Below are 27,895 nucleotides of genomic sequence, written 5' to 3'. Positions count from 1 at the left end.
TTTGTCTTTTTTGCTGTTTGCAAAAAGCAAACTCCACTCTAAAGCCTAGAGGGGACTTTAACGTAAAGTACATGATTTGGGGGCTCCATTGACAGTAAAATGACATAAATGCAGATTAGTTTCCAATCTTTAACACTGCTTTTACATGTGTAAAAACACTCACTCCAGTAGCTTATAGCTAAGAGTTATCAAAACAATTCTCAAGTCTTCCACTACAAAAATTGACAATGTAGTCGCACGTCTTAAATTGTTGAGCCACTGCATAAAGACTGCAGTCTTACCCCTCCCCCAAATCCCTTTAAGATCTGTAAGAACAGAGCAAATTTCCATCTTCCTCAAAAAAAAGCTGAGCTGACCCTCAGGCAGTATGTACCCACGCCCCTCCCCCCCCCCCCCAGCCAAGCTTTTCACATGTCATTCCTCCTTAGCTCACCTGTCTTGATAACAAACTATACCTTGTTCACCTGTCAGTGGAAACCTACATGTTTCAGCCTTTGTGCAAAGCCCATTTTTTTCTTCAGACCTTCCTGTCAGAAGCCATTTGGTCACACCCCCTCAACTGTATAGACTGGGAGGTAGTCCAGAGGGCAACACAAGGTCACACAGGAAATCAGTGGCAGAGCTGGAACTTGAATTCAGATCTCCTGGGACTCAGAATAAGGTCTTCTCCTTTATACTACCCTCATTTACTTAATTCATCTATTATTTGAATCTAACATTATTTTTACTGGTTTTCAGGGGCTCCAGAGCATTGAATTTCAAACATTATTTTTCAAAAGTCTACCTCATTACTCTCAGTCATCAAGAATGAGGATTAGTTAACTGCTCAAAGATCCTACATACTTGTGTATTTCCCCTCAACCACTAATATAAAAACACCAAAGAAACCAGTTCTTTAGCGTGTTTCAACACAGGCTTACAATCAAAGTCTTAAATTACAAATGTAAGCATACAACTAGGCTTTACCAAAGAGGAATGTGTTTATTTCACTTAATTTCTTAAAAATACTTTTTTGGCAGTTGTCACATAAAATGTCCTAATGTAAAAAAAAATTCATTAAAAAGAAAAGAAAAGCATGAAAAAACAGACCCAAAATGTTAAGATTTTATTTACAAAGCTTCTTTGTTGTACAGAAAGTAAAAATGCTGTTACAATCTCAGTGTAACTGGCAGCCACAGACCGTTGACTCACCAATCACAGCTATCCACGCTACAGCAAGAGTCTTACACGAAAACCTAACAATGCTTACAATTTTGTTGGGGTGAAGTCCCCAAGCTTGGTGGTGGATTTCCAAGAGGGACTAAATGGAGGAAGGTGGAATGTCACAGGAACTATTCTTTGGCTCTTTGGGTGGGTGGGTGTCCTGGGGTTTGTATCACAGCTACTTTTTTTTTTTTTTTAAACAGCTACCAAATCCGTATGAGCAGTCCAACCAATACTGAACAGTTCTTTTTTTGCAGGTTATTTGGGGTCTTAATCATCTTCTCCTTCATCATCTGTTTCTCTCTTCCTCTTTTCACCTTTCCCGCTTTCTTCCTCTTCTGTACAATAATAAAAATTCATTTTGAGACAACTGGAAAGGCATTTACTTTGCCTAATTATTGCTAACAGAGGTAACAACAATGAATTTTTTAATGGTCGGGAGATAAATAATGATGTAATAAGCTTGATCAAATCGACAGGTTGTTAATTAAGAAGTTTTAATTCTAAGAAGCATAAATAGTAGCCACGGAACCAAGAAGGGTAAAATGCACAGCAGCACCTCAAATCACAGCAAAGTTAACTCAGTTTTCTCAAGTTGACGTCTAACCAAATGTTTATTTTTCTTACACTTGTTGGTCCCCAAAATCAGACATCAGCAGTTATTAAAATAAATAGCAAGGACTATGGAACTCCTTAAGCCTATTTCCTCATTTGTAAAATGGGGACAATGGCACTGACTCCATAGGGTTATTCTGAGGATTAAATGAAATAGCATGAAGTATTTAGCCTAGAACATGGCAAGACTCAAACTGTTGCAAGTTTATATTAACTAAAAAGAGATTTCTCAGACTCCTTAAGTATTTGAGACACAGAGACCTACACATCGTTCTGTTTTTTCAACTAGTAAAAACTCACTGCTACTTTAATGAAATTAGCTAAATCTGCACTAAATTGTGTTCCAAAAAGCTCCCTGAAGGCAGAGACCAGGTCCTAATCATTGCTGTATCCAAAGTAATTTTAGTCCTGTGACTTGCACAGAGAGAAGATGCTGCTGAGAAAGTATGAACCAACATAAAGCACAGCAAACAACCCAGTACTCTGAAACTTACACAAGCGTTAGAATCTACTTTCGAATAAATAAACAGACGTTTCACTGGTTTTGGTTGTGGTGGGGAAAGGAATAACACCAATAAAAGTAGAAAGGTGCTATTTATCTACTCTGCAAAGATTACAATACAATTAAGATTTTTTTTTTTAATGAAAAAATTCCAAACACAGAAATCTCAAGCCTCACAGTAACACAAACAATGGGGTCTAAAAACCCAACATGTGGGGACTGAGGCCAGCGCCCCCTATCCTCATACAGGCACTACTAACTGCTGTAGAGCAGGTGGGTGAGCCAGTACACACACACTAATGGGGTTTTACAAGTGCTTCTGAAGACCACCAGGGCCAAAGGAATTTTATTTTCTTCTCACTGATTTCAAATTCTAAATTAATGGACATTTCCCTTGATCTTTAACCGAGAGGGACCAAACTGCATGCATTAACCCACCTTCATCCTCATCCTCATCTTCATCCTCATCATCTTCATCTTCATCAACTTCTCCATCATGCCCAAATTCTTCTTCCTAAAGAATGGTAAATAGCATATCATTATTAGATTAATTCTGCCAAGTTAAGAAGTACAAAGAAAAACAAGAATTGTCAATTAAATTTAACAGTTCATTCAAAGAGAAAACTGTAACGTTACTTTATCTACTTTAATATACTGAGAACTGCTGGTTTTTCTTAAATTAATGAGCTTAATTAAAAATTTTCTTTAGGGCTTCCCTGGTGGTGCAGTGGCTGGGAGTCCGCCTGCCGATGCAGGGGACATGGGTTCATGCCCTGGTCCGGGAGGATCCCACATGCCACAGAGCGGCTGGGCCCATGAGCCATGGCCGCTGAGCCTGCGCATCCGGAGCCTGTGCTCCGCAACGGGAGAGGCCACAGCAGTGAGAGGCCCGCATACCACAAAAAAAAAAAAAAAAAAAAAAAAAAAATCTTTAAAAATTGCTTTTCAGAAGTAAGCATTAAAGACATCTTTAGTATACAACTTACAATGGATAACTCCAGAAATAATTTTTAAAACTTCAAAGCAGGTTTGGACATAGACTTCCATATTCCCTTTCTTATAAAAAGCTTCTTTCAGAAACTTAAATTTCATTAGACACCTATGAGATTATACAAATGCTCAGCCTTATGTTTGTTCTACAAAAGAACATTTTTTTTTTTTTTTTGATGATGTCTAATTTTCTTGGCCTGTATTCACAAGTCCCCTTTAGGGTCAAAGTCACTCCTTTCTCCTATCCTTCTATGGTATTCAGCTCCTCAGAGATAACTGTTATTACTGCCTGTCCCATAAATTAGACTACCTGCCTCTTTCAGAGCAGGGCCACATTTTTCTTCAACTTTTTATCCTCAACTCTTTAACACAGCAGGTATATAATGCATTACTGCATTAAGCTGGATATACAAGAAGTTCAGACTTGGTAAACATACCCTTCACTTCAATACAACAAAGGGGAGGACATCCCATCAGTTCTCAATGTTTCCAGTTTTCTCACTGTACTGAATGAATACTCAATTTGTTGCTACCTCCCAAAGTTAAAGGGTCAAAACTTACTCTGCAGAGCCAAGCACTGTCTAGTTAGCATTCAGTAAGTATTTACTAAAAGGGGGACAAGAGCTAAATTAATCAGATTGCTATTAGTCTATTTACAAGTATACTAATTTCTTCAGAAGACTTTTCTTTTTTAAAACAATCCACACTTTTATTTTAATTACAAATGGGAAGCAGGGAGCAAGAGGTGCACTGACCTCCCCACTGACTTCATCTTCATCCTCCTCCCCTTCTACATCTTCGTCTTCATCTTCATCCTCTTCATCATCAAACTCTTCTTCCTCACCATCCTCCTCCTCCTCCTTGTCCTCATCTTCTCCTTCTGAAAACAGTCCAAAAGGAATACATCAAATACCCTGTGTGTCTCACAAGGTACACCTACTCAGGTGGTGGGGAGCTTTGGGTTGGTCCACAGGACAAATGCTGGGCCACACCAATGTCAGGGAAAACCACGAATCAAGTCACCTCCTTTCTTGCAAGTTGCTGAGGCTCAGTCCCTTTGACCTGAACCCCATAAATCCAGAGGCCAGGAGTCCTGGCGGACCAAGTGTACACTACAATACTTACTGATGAAATGATATAATGCCTAGGATTTGCTTCAAAATAAGGAAGGGGAGAAGTGGGTAGGAGTGTGTGTGTACGTAAAATAATATCAGACGTGAACATATCACGGCTGAAACTCAGTAATGGAAACATGAAAATTAAAGTTAGTTTTACTGTTATTTCTACCTTTGTCTATGTCTGAAATTCTCCATAGTAAAAAGTCACATACCAAAAAAAAAAAAAAAAAAAAAAAAAAAAAAAAGACCCACCAACCTCCTTCTCTGGGTAAGGGTACCACCACAAACCAGCTATGCAAATCAGGAACCTGAGAAACACCCATAATAACCCCATGATGGGGATGGGGGGGGCAGTGGTGGTAGCCAGGCAGGCTGAAAGGCACCTGTGTCCTGTGTCTCTACTCCATTTGGTGCAGGCCTCTCATCAACTATTTCTTACCTCTCCAGGTCCTGGAGCTCGCTGTGCTCTCTCCTGCCTCCGGACCCCACATGCTCTTCCCTTTCTTTTCTGTGTGGCTAACACTGGCTCAACCTTTGAGTCTCAGTTAAACATCACTTCCTCAGGACAACTTGCCAGACCCCCAGTCTCAGCTCCTATGCTCTCACACACCTGGTGCTTCTCCATTACCACACACTTTGCTCACTTGTGATTATTTATTCAGTTATGATTACTTAACATTTCTCTTCTTAGTAGACAGTAAGCTCCAAGGGACAGGAACCATGTTTGTTTTTTCTTAAAACTATTTTTAGATAGTTTTAAAAGCCTGGCACATAGGAAATTCTCAAATACTTGTTGCCTGACTGATCTTGCTCCCAAGAACTGCCTTCCACTCTCCAAGGAATTTTCTTTACAGGCTCCTGCACATGGGTGGCTGCTCAACCCATTTAAGGTGGACTTAAATATGGACAACCAGACTGGTTTTTAAGAAAAACTGAGAACCAGCAATGAAGGGACTAAGTGATGTAAACATTTGGAACAAGATGAAACATCCTATTCAGTGTCCACTTTATCATCTAACATCCCATCTCTTTTTGCCTTGTCTCAAACCTGTTGCAAAACAAAACTGTAAAATGCTTCCAGAGTACTACCCCACTAATTGCAACCGAGGTGCCTGATGATGTTCTCCACTTTTCTTAATCACTTCTGTCTTATAAACGTTCATCTTTAAAGAGATAGTGAAAATAATGCTTCAAATACAGTAATGCTGCAAATTCCAGCAACGTGAGGAATTCTAGGAGAATAAGTTTTCTTCATGCTGATTGATGTGATCACTAATAGCTCTGCTTCCTCTAAGCCACTCAGGTGAGAAACCTTTTATCCTAAGAGTGACTCAGAGTAAACAAGTCACTGTGCAAGGAAAGCAAAAGCTAATCAGGAAGGATAGTTTGGGTAGAAAATAAACAAAGATTCTTAAAGATAACAGGATGTAAAAAACCTTGATCAAATGTCAAAAATAAAAAGTATATTCTAATTCCATGTTATAGCTAGAAATTATTTCCTTTATTAATGAAAAATGGAATCTACCACATAGTGCTTTCAAATCATTACCTTTTAAAACTCTATAGTCATACATCGTAGCAGGAAAGATATTTATATTTGAATGTAAAAAACATGTACCAAGTACCTACCAAGTGCTAGCCCCTGTGAATAAAGAGATAAGATAATCATAGGGACTTCCCTGGTGGTCCAGTGGTTAAGAACCCACCTTCCAATGTAGGAAACGAGGGTTCGATCCCTGGTAGGGAAACTAAGATCTCACGTGCCGCGGGACAACTAAGCCACAGCTAGAGAGCCAGCATGCCACAATGAAAGATTCTGCGTGCCACAACTAAGACCCAACACGGCCAAATAAATTATTTAAAAAAAAAAAAAGAAGGTAATCATAGCAAAGTTAGAAGGGACAAGAATAGCAGAGTGGCCGGCTTCCCTGGTGGCGCAGTGGTTGAGAATCCGCCTGCCGATGCAGGGGACACGGGTTCGTGCCCCGGTCCGGGAAGATCCCACGTGCCGCGGAGCGGCTGGGCCCGTGAGCCATGGCCGCTGAGCCTGCGCGTCCGGAGCCTGTGCCCCGCAACGGGAGAGGCCACAACAGTGAGAGGCCCGTCTACCACACACACACAAAAAAAAGAATAGCAGAGTGGCAAGTGCTACGAAAGAGGTAAGTGAGGGGATGCTCTGGCACATACAAGGACCTAGGTCTCCAGCATCATAAAATGCTTCCCAGAAGTGTTGACAAAGCTGAGTTGGTAAGGATAAGTAGGCAGTAGCCAAGAAAGGGAAACAGCTAGGAGAAAGGCAGGAGACCTGAGGCAATGGTCCTTTTAGTAAACCATAAACATCAAGTACTTCAAAAAAATGGATTGAAGCAGTCTATGATCTCTAGGCTCCAAATTCAAGACTAATTAGCTAACAAACCATCTTCTATTATGATCATTTGAAGATTTCAATGCCCTAAGAGTTCCAAATTTAACAGAACGCCTACATGCATGGATATAAATTATTTTTCTCAATAGCAAAAGCATTCAGTGGCCTAATCAGGACCTTTGGAAAGCAGAAATTAAGTTCACTGCCCATTGCTTTGTGCCCACTCACCTTCATCATCCTCTTCTTCATCCACACCATCCACCTCGGCATCTGAGTCAGGGGCTTCACGATCCTCTCGGTCATAGCCATCCAGGTAGGTCAGCTGGGGAAGGAGCTTGAAGACACTCTCTCGGTAGTCATTCAGGTTAGTAACCTCACAGTTAAACAGATCCAGGCTTTTCAGACATTCCAACTTTTTCTGAGGAAAAGGATCAAGAAACATACCTACTAAACCAAAGGAACATAAGCAACAAAACCCATCTCCTTAAGAGGTAAAATTCTAGGCTCTGAATTCAATTAGCTGCTACCTACTCAGCCTTGTACATAGGAAAACATTTCAAGTCCTTTGCAACCTTTATATTAGGTCACTAGATTTTTAATTAGTCCTTCCCTTCTACCTCTATCCTCTCAGAGAACTGTTTTCTTTTGGCAGTATGAATAGTCTTAAGAAATATGAATTTGAAATATTTATTAAAACTGGATCTTTTTACAATATGAGACAAAACAGAGACTTTAATAAATTTGGTTCAAAACTAGGTTTTAATGTTTGAGTAATCAAATGACCAATAAGAACTTGCTGGGTTATCAAGCAGTCAGTCTTCAGTGCTCTGGGGTGGTAGAATAGGAAGGGGAAAAAAATTTTCAATCAAATCAATCAACATCAAGATCCTTGACATTTCTACTTGGGGACATAGATGGGCAATACTCGAGAACAGAACCTAATAAAGCACAAAGTGTGGTGATGCAGATATTTTCTGGGAAGACAGGAGTCAGTGCAAGCTGGGGGAAAAGAAGGGAGACTCAGAGTTGAAACTTCAAAAGTAGAGAAACTTTACACTCTTTTCTTCTTTTTAATTTTTTGGGAAAAGATTGACACTATTACCAGAACTTTCTGATGTAAAATTCTTCTGATTTTACCATACCTTGAAGTTTTGCTGTAATACCTCTTTGTTTGAAACCTCAGTTTCATCTACCTAAAACAGTTAAGATCTAAAAACTTGGCCCAAGAAGTTTTCTGAGCAGCCAAAGCGAATAGGAAAATGTCCACGTATTCTACTCAGATCTTCATTTGTTATTACATCAGTGTACTAGTATTTCAATACCAAGTCTATTAAGTTTTGATTAAGGGTGAATTAAGAGATTGGGAGGGCAGAGTTAGTATTACAGGCAAGTAAGGAGACAGCAACAGAAAGTGACAATAGACCCTCATAGGGAGCAGAAGAGGGGGCAGACCGATAAAAGAATAAATACAAAATGTGAAGTACTGTGAGGCCTGGTGCCTTTTAAAATAGGGGATTGGGCGGCATATGGATATACGGCTTCATAAATTTAACTTTCAATGGTTCTGAGTCAAGAGAAAAGTTTTCCATTCTCTAAAAAATTACTGAGAGGATCTCTGTATGAAGCAAGTTGCAATAAAATAAATGTTGATATTTAAAGACTTCGATGCTTTATTGGGAAATCTATTTCAACATTCACAAGGACCTGGGAAGAAACAAAGATGAAACAAAACCTTGTCTGCAGGACTTGAGGTGTATGTGTAGTTCTTGGGAGTTACAAAATCATTTGAAAATCTGTGCTCTAAAGCAGGCCTTGGCAAATGACAGCCGGTTGGTCCACTCCGGCCTGCCTCCCGTAGTTGTAAACCAAGTTTTACTGGAACACAGCCACACTCACTTGTTTATGTATTATGTATGGCTTCTTTTATGTTACAATGGCAAGGTGGAGTAGTTGTGACAGAGACTGCATGGCCTACAAAGCCTAGATCATCTATTATCTGGTCCTTTAGAGGAAGCGGTTGAGGATGCCTGCACTCACAAATCTTCATCTTCCTGATCAAAGAGGTTCCCACACTGGTTTTAGTCTCACTGAACAGCCCTTGGGAACATGGAGCCAAGCATGGAACACAGAACAGTGTTACAGCAACAGGCAAATGTACTCCTCAAAACACCAATGTACAGTGATCCAAGAGTTCTGTGGATCCAATAATGTGCTTATGTAAGTCAGTACACTGAGGTCTTAAGAAAGCTGTCCCCAGCCCTTCTGATCATAGGGAGAACTGCTTTTCTGTCATGTAGCTTTCAGATTATGTTCCCTACTGGACAGCCCCTGATGCCCAGAAGCCCAGGTATGACTTCTTGACAAAGAGGAAAAAAGATGATGAAATACCACCCCAGACAACTGTAGAACTCTTTTCTCTTCACAGAAGGGTTGACTCTATACCAGCTAAGATAGAACCACGAGTACATTTAGGCAGTTTTCCCAGAGGCTCAGTATAAATTCTTCACTCAAAGGAATGAGCCATTTACTGTTCAACATTATTTCCTAGGAATGGATGTGCAAAAATACATACAACTCCAGATCTTTAATGCTCAACAGTGCCCCAAGCCCGTTTTCTAATTCTATCAACTAGCCTAGTACACAGGGCCTCCAAGGCTTTCTGCAACTCTGAAATCTGTGACATTTTTTGCTACTTCTTTCAGAAAGGACCCATTATGAATAATTCGGACATGCCAAACAGTATGCTAGAAAACGAAGTGAAAGCAAATAAACAACAAAACCCCCAATAACTGTAGGACTCTAGAATTGTTTAAAGCAGTAAAATTGTGCTTTAAGGCCCAAAATACACTACACACAGATTATTCAGGATCCCAATGTAATGTGTAAATACTGCTTAAAAACAACAACAAAAAACCCACAACTCTACCATTTCAGAAATTTGGCCTAAAACTAATAGGCTAGCCATAATAAACATTAAACATTTTATTAACAATAATTTTGCTTGCCTTCTTAGAATTTAGAAGGGCTTTGGGGGATGGTTTGGATGGCCCAGGTCTCTTAAAAAAGGTGTCCAAGGAAGTTTGAATTGATGCCTTCTTTGTCTCTCGATTAATGTCCCTGTAGTAAGCAGAGGCATTCACAATCATTGCATTGACTGTAAGAACTGGGCTCAACGTAGACGGTGTTCAAAATGTATGTGGTTGATGAGGATGAGGATGGTGTTTTCCCCACTGAAGAATACTTTCAGAAGTCAAAATGGACCCAACATTTCCCCCCTTCACCTTCTCCTACAGTTTTATTTATCCTGAAGTTATAACGTCAGGAGACCCACCTAGCACCCCCAGGAATCTGAACAGAAAGTTCAGGAGAATGGCAGGAGCTCAGCCTTTCCCAGACAGCCCTGGGTGTGTGGCACTGTGGCTCTGTCACTTCCTAGCCAAGTGTGTGACTCTGGACAAGGGATTCAGCCTCTCCTAAGCCTCAGCTTCCTCATGTGTAAAATGAGGGCCATGCTATTTCTATCCATTTTATAGAAATGTTGAGGATTACTAATGCGATAACATACATAAAGCATCCACTACAGTGTACGGTACATAGCAGATCTTCCAAAAATGGTAAATATTATAATGATTATTTTTCTCATACTTCATCGCCCCAGGGGATTGAGACTTTCATAGCCACCAAAGGCTCCTAATAAATCACTGACCAGGTCAGGAACAACTCCCACACAATGTTTGCTTCTGCTCTACCTCTGAATGCTAGGACACTGACAAAAGCTTCTGATGAAACATCAAAGAAGACTAAGGCTGCCAGGAGAATTAGGCAATGGCCAGTGATTTAGCATGGAAAGGTACTGCCTGGTGCTCTGTTCTAGAGAGAAGGGGTTCCTGTGCTTACAATGACCCTAAATTGATAGCCTGTCATTAACACAAACAATAAAGGCTTAGAGTACCACATGGGATTGGGAGACCATCAGCACTTAATTTAGTGCTCCTGTTGGAACTCCCAGCTTAGGTCAATTTGGGTATGGAATAAATTTATAGGTTAAAAAGAGAAGAACAGGTCCCAAGGGCAGTGGAAAGAATGATGGACTTGGAGTTGAATCCCTACTCGCCATTTATTCTGCAGCTGCTGAGTAATTAAACTCGATTTCCTCATTTCTAAAAGGAGGACATTCTCTCTTCTCTGAATTACATGAGGATACAATGGTCAAATGTTAACATCCGTGAATAAAGCAAACTGCAATAAATGTTTGCTTAAACATTGGAAATGGGGATTGATTTGGAGGAAAACAGAACTAGTGAAAAAGGAGGGAGCCCAAGTATCTGAGTGAACTGGTAACAGAAAAAAGGGGACAAAATTCATGGGGCAAAGGTAACAACAGGCTCGCAACATTTATGAGAAATGAGCTAAATGTGGTCTACCTTAATGAAACAAAAACAAAGGGACACGGTAAACAGTGACTAAATCTACATTGGAGCAGAGCCTCAATTACTATTAGGAGGGAAAAGACCCTATAGTTTTAGCAGGAAATCCCCTTTATTAAAAGTCATAATTTAACTCTATCTTCTCTTGAAATATCAACAGCACATTCTGTACAAATGATATGAAGTGCAAATATTTTAATATACTGTGATATCAGAAAAGACAGAGATAGCAGAAGGATGCCTTATCCTCTTGGGTTCTGCTCTGCTGGATCCTGAAAGACAGCTCCTATCTGCTGTATAGCCCCTCTTCCAATTAATGTTTGCAAGTTAAGTCAGATGGAAATACTGACTTTAGGTATAACAGAAAAAAAAAAAAAAAAAAAAAAACAACCCAGAAAGCTGCCACAAACTTCTCTGGGTGATATGAAACAAGTTTGAGTTTCATTAGCCTTATTAAAATAGAATTCTACTTCTATGAATAGAATGTCATATTTAGGGGAAAAAGTCATTTAACAATCTTGAAATCATAGGAACTTCCAGGTGGCAGCCAAAGAGAACTGGCTGTGGGGCTACCCCCTACCCTGCATTAACCCCTGCCTCCAGAAGCTCTTTTCTGGTCACTACAAGTTCCACTAGACGGGACCCCCATTAACAAAGCTTCCCAACTTACAAAGCAAAGTAAGTGCATTACCTTATTTTATTCTCAGAACTCCTAAGTGAGGTAAGTTAGGCAGGGATTATTATCCTTCTTGCTCCATAAGTGAGGAAACTGAGGCCCAGAGAGAAGAAGCAATTTGCCCAAGGTCACACAGCAAGTCTATAACCCAACTGGCATTTAACTTTCCATAGCTTATCCCAGTATGTAAGACAGGAGAATTGGGGGGTTTCCATGCAAAACTTTAGGCAACAGTGATCCAGCTACAGCACAAGATCATGAATTAGAAGACCTAAAACTCATTGGAGCTGCCCTTGGCCTGTTCCATCTACAGATCAGATGTCACCCAATATACACAGCCTTTTCTGTAAAAGTATAATATAGAACAGTCTGGCCAGTCTGGGGAAACAATTTTAAGATAAATGTTTAAGGCTATAGTTAATATATGACATCTAAAAAGGACAAAAAAGAAAAGAATTCCCCTTTGAAGGAAGCTACCACAATAATAAGGGAGGGAGAGCAAAGTCACAGGAACACGTATAACTAAAGAGGCCCTGATTCTTTAAAACTGGACTCTTTCTATAAGAAGTACTATAAAAAACCATTTTCTCAGTCAATTATTTCCAATTATTTCCCTCACAATAAAGAAATATGAAAATGAAAATGACCAATAAGTCCTGGTTTTCAAATTCTTGATTACTTACCAAAGGTTCCAGGGTGCTGATATCTTTCAGTTTATTTCCACTTAAGTTTAGATGTGTAAGATTTGGAAGTTTTTCTGCTAACATATCCAGACCTCCAAAGATTCTATTGTCACTGAGCTCAAGCTGTTAAGAGAAAATGCACACAGCACACAAATACACACAGAGAAACACATATCATTAAAGTGTTATAAATAACGAATACAGTTCTCAAACACCAAGATCAAATGATCTTTATTTTTTATTAGGGCAGGTGTGTTCATTTTGTTTCATTAAACCCAAATAAGTAGTTTACAGATGATCCCAGGAACACTTCTGGGAAGGAGAGACATGTTAGGATTAGAAGAGTTGTATTTTCTTAACCAGCTGCTAATTATAACAGTTTGCTGACCCCTAACATCAGCAAATACATTTTCTAACCTAAAAAGTGGGCCAAAGCAAATGAGAATTCTTTGAGAAGTTGTAATACTCTATACCTGCCAGGAAGGGTAAATGGTCTCTGCATTCTAAGCAGCTATTCTGTGTGCCAAGCAGAGCTCACAATGCCCACTTGAAACCTAATCTGGTTCTGTTCAGTGCTGGCTCGCCATGGGGTTCTACATCTGGAAGCCACCAGGGAATGGTGCACTGAAGGCTACAGGAATGGTACAAGCCCTTAAAGAAGCTCCATGACTTTGGAAAAAGGGACTGGGGCAACAGCTTCAGGGCTGACGAAACCAACTCCCCAGAGCACACTTCTTGCACAAACCTGGCACTAGCCTTTGTAAGAAACCACTCTAATTTCTTAGCTGCAGGTCAAGTAGCAAAGCAAGTGGTATGCCAATGAAGGAATGAGCCTTCACCAAGGAATACTGGACTCTTAGAGTGAAAGAAATTGGAGCCTGGAAAAATAAGATGGTTGAGAGCATCTAATTCAAACTCTTCATTTTGCAGATGAAGAAAACTAAGGCCAGACAGCTAGTTTCAATTCTCTTTTAACTGCCAACAACAACAATGGTAACTGTACCTAACCCTTACATAGTACTTCAGGCACTGTTCAAAGCACTAGAAATCCAAGAACTCACTTGATCTCACAATCACCCTATGGGGTAGGTAGAATTATTACCCCCATTTACAGATGACAAAAATGAACTATGAAGAGACTATATAAGTGCCCACAGATCACACAGCTGTTACATCGGTGAACCTATGATTTGAAGCCAGGCAGGCTAGCTTCAATGTGCTCCCCCCCATGCTATGTACCTAGAACAGCATGACAACTTATGTAATTTAGTCTGGCATGCAATGAAATGAAGTACATAATGCAGAATAGAGGAACTTTTAAAAATTTAAATATTTGTTGAAAGAATGAGTTTAAAAAACAGTAAGTCTGCTGCTTTGGTGTTATTAAGCATTTCGGAAGAGAAAAATGCAACATTTTAATACATTTTTTTCCTTCTGATGGGACAGTCCAGTAAAATATCTAAAATTTCTCTTGGTTGGTTAGAATATCGACATATGTTGTATTCACATCCTTTCAACGTGAGTATCTTAGGGAGTAGAGATAAAAAGGCAATCTGCCAAAGCATTTAGTGGCATATTTATTTTGAAATGAAATCAATGTGTAAATTTAGGAAACCTGCGACATTTATACACCAAAATTTCTTTCAGAACCTGTTTCTTGTTTAAAAAAAAAAAACAATCTGTGCTCTAGGGTAGGAAGAAAATCAGCTGTGAGAACACCCAATCTGCCTTTAAGTTTGGTTTACAGATACCTCTATTCCTCCCTCTCTGACTCTACAAGGTAAGTGATTAACAAGACTTCAGAAGGATTTGATACACTGATACACTGTTCCCTCATACACTGACTTTCTGAATAAGTGTGATAGTACACAGACCATAGTAATTCAGGAAAATGTACCAGGATGCTAGGAAAGCAGAACAGAACACAAAACACATAGTAGGGACCTGCTAGCATCAAGTTTACGTAGATACAGGCTAAAAAGCCATCCGTTTTTTAGGGGCTTATCAGAGCTTCCAATGTCACAATAACCTATGCAAACATAAAAGGATTACACTTGAACCTCTAAAGGAAATGCCTGTCAGAAAAAAGAAAAAAAATTTACAAATTTAAACATAACAGAATTCTTTCTGATAGGAGGGTCGCCCTGAAACTCATGAGGACTTCCTGAGCATTTATTACCTAAAAAAGGCAAATAAGTAAAAGCACTTCTGGATTTTAATTCATGTACTTAACCAAAAAACAAGTCCCTCTCAGAACTCAAGCAAGCAAGCTACAGGAACAGCCTACCTGTCCTTTGCCTCAATTTGATTTCACTTTTCTATGTGTATCTTTTATATATGAAGGTTCAACTTAAACTGCCTAATAAAGAGATTAGGTAAACAGTGGAGAATTCTGCAACACTGCCATGACCACAAACATTTTCGTATGTAATGGCAAAGACACTGGGTTAGCAAATAGGAAGATATGAGTTCTAGCTTTGGTTCCAGTACTAACCACTTCTGTGGGTGGCTTTAGGCAAATTACTGTACCTTTCTGGGTCTATTGCTGTGCCTGTAAAACAGGGCTAGAAGATCTAAGTTTCTTCCAGTTCTGACATTTTGGGGCTTTGTGACAGGGCAACGTGGAAGGACAGGAAAAAAACATTTTTCTTGAGGTTTTTTTGTTTGTTGTTTTTTTTTGTGGGGGTTGTTAGAGGGGACAGCGATTGGTTTATAATTAGACCAATAAAGCCCTAACAATGGGCCATCAACTAGGATAGGGAAGTACAGCAGTTTTGTTAAAATGAACTCTTGCAGTCAATCATAACACATTTTAAACTTCCTAGTCATTAAGAATTACATAATGGGTTTGAAATAACATAGACTACAAATTTGAAAGGTCTATACTTCAATTCTCCCTTAATCAACATAAAACACGAAGAATGGGAGGCACCTGTGGTTCCTAAACCAGAGCATACTAAGAACAATACAAGTTAACATCATAGTAACAGATTCATAACAAGTAATAAATTATTCACAAAATAATTATTCTTCATAACTACTATTTATTCAACACCCAACATGTATTATTTCCAAACATCATAGCAATTCTGCAAGGTCAGGTGGCATTACAAGTTTACAGATGAGGAAACTGAGTCTTAGAGAGATTAAGTAACCTGAGGAAGATTTACCCATCAGGGAAATGTTAGAGCTGGAATTCAATCCCAGATCTGCCCAGTTCCAAAGGCCATATGCTTTCTGCTACACTAAATGCTTCCTTACAGATAGAATCATATATTTTTCCCTTCCGCAGGATGGTTCTCTCTTCTACTGTTAAGAAAAAGCACTTACCTTTTTCAATTTAGGTAGTTTGGGGAGATTTGAAACTGAAATCAAGCCTACATTTATTAAACTGAGGAACTCTAAGTTCACAAATTCAGCTGTTAGGCCCTCAATTTTCCCATCATTTGATTTACAATTGTCCAGGACAAGTTCTCGAACCTGTGGGTGACAAAGCGGGGAAGAAAAGCTTTAAAAAACATGCAGCAAACAAAAAACAATTCAAAAACTCCAACCATAAATACCCACCAAACCACCCACATATAGTGGCAGCCTCAACTTAGACCTAGGTCACAGTTATAAATAAATGAAAAATGATTAAGCCTTTAGTAACAATATTCTAATAGATATCAAGGGTGGAATGTCACACCATGGTACAAATAAAGATTTAAACTCTTTACTTTCCAGAAACAGAAACTACAGTTCTTACGAGATAAGTGAAGAAATGATATCCCCCTTATTCCTTTTCCCAAGTCTGTTCCGCAAGGGGCAGCTTTAACTACAAATGCAGAGTGAAGATACCCCCCTAACCCCTGCAACCCCTTTGGGCCGAGTCTTACTGAAGACCCAGGAGACTGACACAAGGAAAAGAGGAAAGCTTCACTTTTCCCATCAAGGTCACTAAGAGGTTGTGGCTACAGGTTTCTGGACTATACATTTCTACTTTTGGTGTTATTAATCTTTACTAAGATTATTTTGACACTAGGAAAAGATCAAGATGTAAGAGGCCTTAATTCAAAACAAAGATCATTTTGTGTTACATGTAAGAAAGTATTTCTAGGGGAGAGAACTGTTAGACATTAGGTTCCTTTTTCAGGCCACAAAATCTCCTTATATTTGGAGGTCCTGATTCAGAATTCAAATCCATCCAAAGGTATCACATCTGTAGACTGTGAATACTGATTATTTAATAAAGTCTACTGTGTGAATATCTACCATGATAATCCCTACTGCCATTCTTGCTCTGTGGTTGACTCTGAAACTTGCAAGTTTTAAACACGTTTTGATAAATTTACACTGATGCAAATTAGTTTTAACTGCCAAAGCCATTCTTGCAGTGAATCCAACACGTTTAATAGCATTAATCAAGCATGTATGAGGAGATGCTGATAGTTCTAAAATGAAAATAGGGGCTAGTAGTATCTTCATTCTCTCATACAAAATCCAAAGATACTACTCTAGCAATTGCTAACATTTATGGAGAATTTACTCATTTTTCTTTCTACCACCATACCCTCCCCTCAGTTACAGAGAGTCAGTGACACCCACAACACCACAACTTCTTGCTTGCTTCTTCACTACTTCTCACTACTCTACTTCCTCTTCAGAAGCCTTGCTTTCAGGATGCATACAGGCCCATTATATATCTTTTGCTTCTTTCTTCCCTTCCTTCCACTTTTCTCTAGCTACCTCAGACATTCTTTCCTCTTCTGATGAAAATTAGCACATCTGAAAACTTAAGGTAGACTGAGGAGAGCTGGGCTCCAGAGACAGATGCTTAGGGTTGAATTCTGGCTTTGCCACTCACAACCTGTGTGACCTTAGGCAAGTCACAACCTATCTGTGCCTCAGTTTCCTCATCTGTGAAGTAGAACTGTTATAGAAAGTAGTGCTTGGGGCACAGTGAATACTGAGAAAGTAACCTCTGGAAAAGGGTGTAGGAGAATGACAAAGACCTTTGCTATTTACTTTATTCCTAGGTGTACTAAGTTTTCTACAAGCATGTATTTCTTTTGTATTAAAAAAAAGAGTAGGACTTCCCTTGGTGGCACAGTGGTTGGGAATCCGCCTGCCGATGCAGGGGACACGGGTTTGACCCCTGGTCCGGGAAGATCCCACATGCCACGGAGCAACTAAGCCATGCGCCACCAACTACCGAGCCTGTGGTCTAAAGCCCGTGAGCCACAACTACTGAGCCTGCGTGCCACAACTACTGAAGCCTGTGTGCCTACAGCCTGTGCCCCGCAACCGAAGAAGCCACCGCAATGGGAAGCCCGCACACTGCAACGAAGAGTAGCCCCCCTTGCCACAACTAGAGAAAGCCCACACGCAGCAACAAAGACCCAAACGCAGCCAAAAATAAATAAATTAAAAAATAAATACATTTATTTAAAAGAGTAAAACCAGCAAATCATTTTTTTAAAAAAAGGTCAACTGTAATCACCCACCAACCTAAGTAGTATACTGCAATACAACTAAATGTTTCTATTTGATTTGGGGGGTTTTCTATGATGATATCTGACAGAGAATCCAAAAACATTATACAGAATGACACCAATATGCCAAAAGCCAAGTAATGAGGAATTTAGATAGCCATTTTGCCTTCCAGCCCATGGGTGTACCTTTTGGACATTTCTCTCAATTGGTAAAATTCCGCTTTAACTAGAGTCATCAAAGAGTTAGAACAAGTCTGCTGAACCAAATAGCCGAATAGGAATCAAGGAGAAATTGGGAGGGAAAAAAAGATGTTAAAGTGGTCCAAATCTGCAAATCTAACTGCTGAGTATGAAAGATGATGGAGAGGAATTGAGGTTCTGGTTTAAAGAAATGGGAACTATGTAGCTGGATGGAAATAGGAAGGAACAGCTTTGGGGATGGGGTGGGGGGGAGAGCAGGTATATAATGAATACCATGAAGAAAACCAAATTTAAAGTTCTCATGAGAAGTCCAGGTGAAAGTATCCCCAGGCAGCTGAACATGAGGCTCTAGAGTTCACGGGAGTTCTAGTTTTAAGTTCTGTATTTGGAAGTCATCAGGGCAGAGACAGTAGTGAAAAGATGGAATTCCTAGGAAGAGAACCAAGGATGGAACCCAGGGGATCCTGCAAAGGTGACTTGAGAAGAATCAGTAGTACCCAAAGGTGAAGCATTAGTTTCAAACACCTAGAAAGGTTTATGAAATAAGACATAAGAAGTTACTGGGGGGGGGGGATTGAAAAAAAATTAGATAACAATGTAAATGTCCATCAACAAAGGACTCATTTCCAGGATACAGTGTATGATGAAAAAGGTACAAAATGTATAAAATGTTTTCATTTATGTCATATATCACACATTCACTTTCTTATATTCTTCTCAGGGAGAGAAAGTGACTGGCTGGGGGACTTTCCCATAACCTTATTTAACATTTCTATGATGAAATTAATCTATTAAAAAAAAAATAAAGGTTAAAAAAAGGTCACTGCTAGGGACTTCCCTGGTGGTCCAGTGACTAAGGCTCCACACTCCCAATGCAGGGAGCCCAGGTTCCATCCCTGGTCAGGGAACTAGATGCCCCATGACACAACTAAGACCTAGCGAGGCCAAATAAAGAAATAAATATTAAAAATAAAATAATTTTTTAAAAAGGTCACTGCTAGCCTTGAAATTTCATCAAGCTTCATGATGGCAGGGTCATGTCTATTTTAGTTACCACCATACCCCAGTATGAGAAGGAGCCTTCACAACTGTCAAATGCAGAAAAAATGGCATTGGGGTTTGTGTCAGGATTGTAGGGGAATGAGCAGATGATGAAACAGAGGAAACCTGGGTATGAAGAGAAACTACTTTCTGATCTTAAGCATAATCACATTAATGCAAAGCATATTGCTGTTTGTCACTTAATACTTTGGGGTTTTTTTTCAGTCTTTGTATATTTTAAATACAGCAAGATAAAACAATATTACTTAGCATATTTTAACAATTATAAATATTTTTTAATGGCTAAAGAAATTAAAGTGTATGGATGTACCATAAATTACAATCCTCCCTATTGAACATGTCTCCAAGTTTATTATATATAATGCCACACTATCTTTTTATGTGAAATTTCTTTTGTAATAAGGATTGTTTCCTCACAATCCACTGCTAGGTGAAAAAAAATATAAATGTTAGTCTCTGAGTTTTGAGTTCTTTATTTAAAATGGCAACCAATCCCTCTCAACACTCTTTTGTGACCTTTCTTGACATATGGAAATTCTAGGTATTTGCATACAGTTATCTTTTTCTTGAGGATACTGTTTTTACCCTAAGTGAGGAAAAAACCAAACACCCCAAAAGAAATACTGACAAAAAAGCAGACAAGCCATAAAAATATAAATCATCAGTAAACAAAAAAATCATTCAACGACAACAAATTATAAAAGACACATATTAAAAATGAGATGTTATTCTACTCTTATTGAGGATGGGGCAGCTCTTTCATGGAGAAGAGATGGCTAGGATGGGTATAGGTGCAGGTAAGTTTGTAAGTGGGAGAGTGAGAAGCCAGGGAATGCACACCTTTAATTTTCTCCATGAGTAGGAGGCAACAGAATGTATTGTGGTGAGTACAGGGAAGGGCTGGGCTATGTGGCTCAGCAGTGAAATCATGTCCCTAGACTTTTCCAGGAAGGCTAAGCACATAGTAAAGAAATGGGCTAATCCCAGAACAAAGTTCCAGAGGCACAGTAAGAAGATGAGCCACAAACAAGCACAGAGCAGAGTGGGAAATTACTGCAGAAAGCAGTAAGGAGGGTCCATTTAGGGCTGTGCCCAAGGATGACAGGTCTGGAAAGCCTGCCATAAGCAGCCTTCTAGCCAGTCTAAAGTTCTAAACAGGACCCTGGTGAAAAGGTGTCTGCTCTCAGGCATTGTGTCAGCAGCATTTGAGATAACTAAGCCTCCCCTCTCCCCCAATTCCTTCTTGAGGGTGAAGGGATCCAGACTGCCTTACGAGGGAAGGTACATGGGGTGGGGGACATACAATGCCATGGCATCCCAATCTAGACCCAGAATAAATGGGAGGTTCTAATCAAGAAAAAGCGGCCTTAGTTTTTCCTCCTTATGTCCCAAATCCTCCCAGGAGGGAAGGTTGGGCAGGCACTTGTACGTTTGTGGGCACAACTTAGGGAGCTATTTGATCCAAGGCAGTTACCAGGCTTTCTGATTGAAGAAAGATGACTTAACTTTGGGAGCCAAATTCACTCTTCTTCATCCCTCATCTTCCAACTAAACTAGTTTTTTCCCAAACATTAATTTAAGGTAAACACTTAAGAGCTAAAGACAAAAATCCAACTGTTTCCTTTCAACTTTTGCTTTTGATAGTTATCAGCAAAGCTGATACTCTAGTTTTTCAATGCAAAATTTGAAATATATTGCAACCAAGTCATAGGGATTGGGGCTAGGAGTCCCACAGGAGATCAAGGAATTTTCCTTTCATCCTCTCCAACTTGCTCTCATTTCCTACTTCCCTAGCTACTCTTTTTTTAAAAAAATTTATTAAATTTATTTATTTTTGGCTGCTCTGGGTCTTTGCTGCTGCACGTGGGCTTTCTCTAGTTGCGCTGAGTGGGGGCTACTCTTTGTCACGGAGCAGGGCTCTAGGCATGCGGGCTTCAGCAGTTGTGGCACGTGGGCTCTAGAGCTTAGGCTCGATAGTTGTGGCGCATGGGCTTAGTTGCTCTGTGGCGTGTGGGATCTTCCTGGACCAGGGCTCAAACCCGTGTCCCCTGCATTGGCAGGCGGATTCTTAACCACTGCGCCACCAGGGAAGCCCCCCTAGCTACTCTTTAAAAAAAAGAAAATCAATTTTCCGTAACTGGAAATCATCAACTATAATTTTTATAAGAGGGGAAAAGAAGATACAGAGGATTAAAAATCATTATCAATATTTAATTTTTTTATCAATTTTTTTAGTTAGAAAATACATGATTATTATAGTAAGCGAAATATGTGGAAATATGTCCAAAAATGTGGAAAGTAACTCCTGCCACCCCTGATAATTTCCATCTTTCTGAGTTAACCAGTCTTCAAACCTTCCACCCTACTATTATTTTAAAATAATGTTTGCAAAATGACAGTAGAATAGAACATTAGCAGTTCTCAAATGTGTTTGGATGGCAGAACTGTTGGTACGAAGGAAGGAAACACTCATACCCTACTGGTGGGGAGTACCATTCTAGAAAGCAATTTGACAGATTCACATTACAAAATGTTCATTTCAATACTACTTAAAACAGTAAAAAACCTTCTAACCACCTAATGGGGATGGTTAAATTATGACCTATGCAGACGTTAACAACGTGGCTATAAAATAATAAATTGTGCCAGAGAAAGATAAAGATGTTTACTATATTTTAACAAGATATTATGTGCATTAATAGCATGATCTGAGTTTAGAAAAAAACATTCTCATGGACTATACACCAGAATGTCTAGATGGTAGGATGGGTGTGTATGAGATTTCTGGGTTTAAAAATTTTTCCTTATCTATATCCACTATTTTTTTTAGCTTATCTGTATCAAATTTTTCTTCAATGAAGACTGTATTCCTTATACAAGGAAAAGAACCCAATTAGCTGCTATGCAACCAATTAGAATATCCCATGGAGCTCAAAATCACATCACAACAGACAACAATAAATGCCAAAAGTCGGGGGAAAGGTTCTTCTCACGTTATGTTGTCATTTTTTTCTTTTTTATAAGGCCGCACCATGTGGCATGTGGGATCTTAGTTCCCCAGTCAGGGATCAAACCCGTGCCCCATGCATTGGGAGCGCGAAGTGTTAACCACTGGAACGCCAGGGAAGTCCCCTCACGTTATTTATTTTAAAAATTAATTTTTTTTTAGTAAATTGGGACTAAGGAAAAACTACCCTTATTTGTGGGATATGAAATGTCACAGTCTAGCATATAGCCCACCAGTGTTCCACAGGAGCATTGACTGTAAACCACAGGAACTGCATGACTTTCTAACTTTGAATACAAGATTGGAACAGAGCTAACATCAAGGCTAGATACCCCTAGATTCATAGTTAATGAGGTGCTCGTATCAGTGGCATGTTTGGTGTAAGAGAAAGATTAGGGCCTCACATAAAGAACAGGTATTTTCTCCAATTCTGGAATATATCTAAATTACAAATTTAGATATAGATAATATCTATATCTCACTACTGCATGTCTCATCTCACATTTGACAACACTGCCGATTTCTGTGGTATACGTGATATGTTCTAGTACTATACAATTTGTTCTCAGTGAAATAACTGACAATACCAATAATATTTTGCATAAAATATTTCCTATCCTTGCCTATATTTAAAAACAGTGATCACTGTTCTTTTTGAAGATTATTTTAAAATGCCATCTTAAGCCATTTTTTCCACTATGAGAACAAACCTCTGATATAAAGAGGTGTTTTGGACTTAGGAAAAACTGAATTATTATACTTCTTTATGAGTCACCCCCTTAGGGAAATGAGCATACGGGTTTATAACAGGTGAAATGGAATCTATTATCTTGGTCTGTCTCATGTACTTTGGCTAAAGAACACAAGAAGTGTTACCAGGGTCTTCTTCAAACCCCAAAATAAAATAAAAACAAAAAAGCCACACTCACAATAAAAGCCCATCTGGGGATTTCCCTGGTGGCTCAGTGGTTAAGAATCCACCTGCCAATGCAGGGGACACGGGCTCGAGCCCTGGTCCAGGAAGATCCCACATGCCGCGGAGCAACGAAGCCCGTGCGCCACAACTACTGAAGCCCGTGTGCCTAGAGCCCGTGCTCCACAACAAGAGAAGCCACCGCAATGAGAAGCCCGCGCACTGCAACAAAGAATAGCCCTCACTCGTTGCAACTAGAGAAAGCCCTCCTGCAGCATCGAAAACCCAACACAGCCAAAAATAAATATATTTATTTTAAAATATATTCCATTGAAGAAAAAAAAAAGCCCATCTGGTCTTAAAACAAAAACACTCACGATCAAGCCTCCACTAACCCTCCTCAAACAGTCTTAGATCTCACATGATGACATCAAGATCAACCAAGGAATACACTGTGTTGTGCATTTAAGAGCCTCCGGTCATTATACCAATACATTCAATAGAGACAGGGTTCCTTCTTCTTTCCCAAATGACAAGAGTGCGGGATCCCAGAGGTCAAGGCTACTCTTTAACAGCTGGCTCCACAACAAACGTATGGAGCCATGTGACTAGCTGACTTAGAATCATCTTGGAACTTCTCACTTACCTTAAAGATGATGGTTTTGTGCAAAACATTTTAAAACTTATTTTAAAATTTCCTACAGCTCCCCCCACCCCCAACGCCTTCAGTTTAAGGTCAAAGCTTTCCTCTCTTAAGAACCTAACTCCTACTCAGTCTCCCTGTAAGAGTCCCTAGGGGAACCATTCTTTTGCGGGCCTCTCACTGTTGTGGCCTCTCCCGTTGCGGAGCACAGGCTCCGGACGCACAGGCCCAGCGGCCATGGCTCACGGGCCCAGCCGCTCCGCAGCATGTGGGACCTTCCCGGACCGAGGCACTAACCCGTGTCCCCTGCAACGGCAGGTGGATTCTCAACCACTGCGCCACCAGAGAAGCCCGGGAGCCATTCTTTACGCCACAATCCTGGCTGGCTCCCACGACACTCTCCCACGGCCCCCTTACTTGCACAGTGCAACAAGCACCACTGGGTTCTGAGGCTTCAGGAGGGAAGGGACTGCTCTCTGCCTTGTTCACACTGCTTTTCCAGGCACTGCCATACGGTTGGTACTCAAATATTTATTTAATAAAACCAGTGGATTACGGACTTCTCTGGTGGCAGAGTGATCAGGAATCTGCCTGCCAATGCAGGGGACACAGGTGCGAGCCCTGGTCTGGGAAGATCCCACATGCTGCGGAGCAACTAAGCCCGTGCGCCACAACTACTGAGCCCACGAGGCACAACTGCTGAAGCCCGCGTGCCTAGAGCCTGTGCTCCACAACGGGAGAGGCCACCACAACCAGAGGCCCGCACACCACAACAAAGAGTAGCACTCCCCTCCCCCAGCAAGTAGAGAAAACCCGCGTGCAGCAAGGAAGACCCAACACAGCCAAAAATAAAAATTAATTTTAAAAAAATCAAGGGCTTCCCTGGTGGCGCAGTGGTTAAGAATCCGCCTGCCAATGCAGGGGACACGGGTTCGAGCCCTGGTCTGGGAAGATCCCACATGCCGCGGAGAAACTAGGCCCGTGAGCCACAACTACTGAGCCTGCGCGTCTGGGGCCTGTGCTCCGCAACGAGAGGCCACGACAGTGAGGCCCTCGAACCGTGATGAAGAGTGGCCCCCGCTTGCCTCAACTAGAGAAAGCCCTCGCACAGAAACGAAGACCCAACAGAGCCAAAACTAAATTTAAAAAAAAATTTAAGTCAAGATATTTTATTTAAAAGGTCATATATTAAAAAACAAAAAACAGTGAATTACAGTAGGAGAGTGCAGTCCAATACAGTAACCACTAGTCACCTGTGGCTTTTGAGTTCCTGATATGTGAATAATGCAACTGACAAACTGACCTTTCAGTATAAGTTAAATAGCCACACGACTCTAGCCTGTTTTGGGCAAAAGCGCAAGGCTTAAGCTGATTTCTTGAAAAATTATGCTTGCACATATATATGTTTTTAAAAAGCAATATATCAGTTATTTCATACACGAACAAATTCCACATACAACTAGCCCAGCTGTATTTCCCAGAGGGAGCAACAGTGCTCTTAGCTAAGTATTTTAAGAGTACTTTATGCACCCTCAAAGAATTCAAATTCCAGATTTTAAGGCACTTTGAAGACCCATGTGTACTTTTCTTTTGGAAAATTTGGCTAAATCTAATTCCTCCACATTCTCCTCATTTGGAACTACGCAGTAATAATTCAAATGTCTTAAATTAACAACTCAAAATGAGATCACAAATCTACAAGTTTTACAGTATGAAGAAGCTTAACGGTTCAATATACTAGCACGTGGCCGACACAAAATGTCTGACTGATGGACGGAAGGGACCACTGAGGTCAAACCTCAACCTTAAAAACCCAGAGCACCGAGTCGAGACGCCCACCCCCCGAGGTCCTCCAGGGACAAGCGGGGAGGCCACGAGCTGCAGCGACCCGGTAGCTCATTTGTGGAGACCTCAGGGATTCAAAACCTCATGCACACAAGGGAAAGCCGGTTGACGAATTCCCACAAGTCGGCAACTTGTTACCCATAGCTCCCTGACTGCACGAAACGCGCCCGTCGCCAGCCTCGGCTGCCCCAGGGCCGAAAGACGCCACTCACCCGAAGAAGGGGTCTGGCAGAGGCACGGCCTCCCCTCGCGGGGGCCAGCCCGGCCGCGGGAAGGCGCTCTAGTTCGCGGGGAGGGCCAGGGGAGAAAAGAAAGACGATTCTTAAACGTCCACCCGCCGCTCACGCAGCCGCGGCGGGCGAGCGCCGGCCTGGGTCGGCGGCCCTGGAGCACGTGCGAGGACAGAGGCCGCCCGGCCCGCGAGCCCAGCCGAGGCCCGCCCGTAACCCCGACGCTCAACCGGGGCGGAGGCGGCCGCCTGGCGTTGCCCTTTTAAGAAGGGGGGAGGGAGACGGCAGCGCGCCCAAGAGATGAGTCGGCGGCGGCCGGAGCGCGCGGCTCCAGCCAGAGCGAGCCAAGCCCTGGCGAGGCGGGCACCATACAAGCCGCAGGCTCGGCCCAGGGAGCGGCGGCCCACAGCCACCTCTGGTGCGGACGGGCAGGGCCCGGCTGGCCGAGCGGGCAGGGCCCGGCTGGCCGAGCCAGCAGGCCGGCTCACGCGGCGGAGGGAGACGAGCGCTCGCCAACATGGCGCTGTGTCGGCCTGTGGCGCGCCCCGGCTGACGCGAGGAGCCGCCGCCGCCCGCCCACACCGAGGGGCCAGCCTCTCGGGCAGGGGCCCTCGGGCTCCGCCGCGGCGGCACGGGGGAAGGGAGAAGCCGCCTACGCCACACCGGCGGCCCCGGGCGGAGCAAGGCCCGCCCTGGGAGGCCGGGACTGGGGAAGGCCCGGGGGGCAAAAAGAGAGCTAGAGAAATGCGGGAGAAAGTTTTATTTTTAGGCTTGAAAAATGGCGGGAACCGCATCCTTTTTTCAAACTTGGCCTGGGGAGGGGCGGCGGTTGCGCCACCGACGCCGCCCGAGCTCGCCCCTCCCCCGCCCCGCGCGCGCCAGGCCATGCCCGCCCAAGCCCCCCAGCGCCCGAGGGGACTTCCCGTCCCCCTCAGAGGCAAAGAGCCTCCTACTCGCCCCTCGGCCCCTGCCCAAGGCTGGCCGGCGCCAACCGCGAGGCCTGGCCGGAGGAGCCCCCTCCCCGAGCCCCGCCCGAGCCCCTGTCCCTGCCGGCCCGGGGCGCGCGGAGCCCGGCCTGGCGTGCAACGGGCCGAGCCCCGGCTGGCCGCGCGGCTCCTCGGCAGGCCGGGCCTCCACCCGGCCCCGCATCCCGGGAGGCTGCAAACATGGCTCCCAGCGTTACACAACCCCCTCCTCCCTCCCTTGCCGCCGGCCACACGCATAAGCGCTCCTCCGGGAAAGGACCCCGGCGGGTGAGGAGCTCAAAGTTTGCTTTCGCCACCCCACTGCCTTCCCCGGACGGCCGCGGGGGCCCGTGGGCGCCAAAGAGTTAATCCCCGCGCGCTCGCTCCCCCCTCCGCGCTCGCCCGCCTTCCCCGTCCGAGCCCGCGAGCTGCGCTCTTCCCCGCGCCGGGCAACCGAACCCGCGGTCGGGGCCCCGCAGGTGGCCACCATTACATGCAAGTCATCGGGGGAGAGGGCGCCCGAAGGGGGCTCTGCTTACAGCTGCCGGGGTCCGGTTCCTCAGCTCCAGGTGGATCCTCCTCTTCATGTCCATGTTTCTCTCTTCCCCCCTCTCCAAACTTAACTTTCCGCGGCGGGGGCGGAGGGGGGAGAGGCGTCCCAGCCTGCGCAGCGAGGGCCGTCAGAAGGGGTCTGCTAGCAGCAGAAGCCGGCGGCGCGGTCCCGGGCGGTGGGCGGCGTGCGGGCAGGCGAGCGGAGCCCCCGGAGCCAAGTTACTCACGGGAGCGGAGAGAAACCATGGAGGGAAAAGGGGGCTGGAGCGCAGCGCTGGTCTCACTACCGCCGCCCCCGGCCGCGGCCCCGCACTGCGCTTAAACCGGCGACGCGTCGCGGGTGGCTGTTCGGCTCGACTCGGCCCCGCGCGGCGCCGCTCGGCTCGGCGGCCGCGGTGCACCAAGGACGGGGCGGGGAGAGGCG

The 27,895-nt window shown here is 42.7% G+C and overlaps 1 protein-coding gene across 1 annotated transcript; it reads right to left on the bottom strand.

Moving 5' to 3' along the window:
* Positions 1–1,090: 1,090 nt before the first annotated feature.
* ANP32B (acidic nuclear phosphoprotein 32 family member B) lies at positions 1,091–27,895 on the bottom strand. The gene is made up of 7 exons (XM_059073282.2): positions 27,459–27,895; positions 15,910–16,059; positions 12,580–12,702; positions 7,022–7,211; positions 4,066–4,190; positions 2,759–2,834; positions 1,091–1,541 (listed from the first exon to the last, which is right to left on the bottom strand). Exons 1-7 carry the CDS (start codon positions 27,510–27,512, stop codon positions 1,474–1,476), a joined length of 786 nt encoding a protein of 261 aa, XP_058929265.1. The 5' UTR covers positions 27,513–27,895; the 3' UTR covers positions 1,091–1,473.

Source organism: Kogia breviceps, chromosome 8, assembly GCF_026419965.1.
Source record: "Kogia breviceps isolate mKogBre1 chromosome 8, mKogBre1 haplotype 1, whole genome shotgun sequence".
NCBI lineage: Eukaryota > Metazoa > Chordata > Mammalia > Artiodactyla > Physeteridae > Kogia > Kogia breviceps.
The sequence above is the reverse complement of the archived record's forward strand: the minus strand, read 5'-3'. Positions and strand labels throughout refer to the sequence as shown.

Excerpts from the sequence above, each read along its gene's own strand:
- ANP32B (XM_059073282.2), bottom strand. The coding sequence starts at position 27,512 with ATGGACATGAAGAGGAGGATCCACCTGGAGCTGAGGAACCGGACCCCG. Across the intron at positions 12,703-15,909 it reads AACTACCTAAATTGAAAAAG|CTTGAGCTCAGTGACAATAG; the intron begins GTAAGTGCTTTT and ends TTCTCTTAACAG. Across the intron at positions 2,835-4,065 it reads AAGATGAAGTCAGTGGGGAG|GAAGAAGAATTTGGGCATGA; the intron begins GTCAGTGCACCT and ends ACCATTCTTTAG.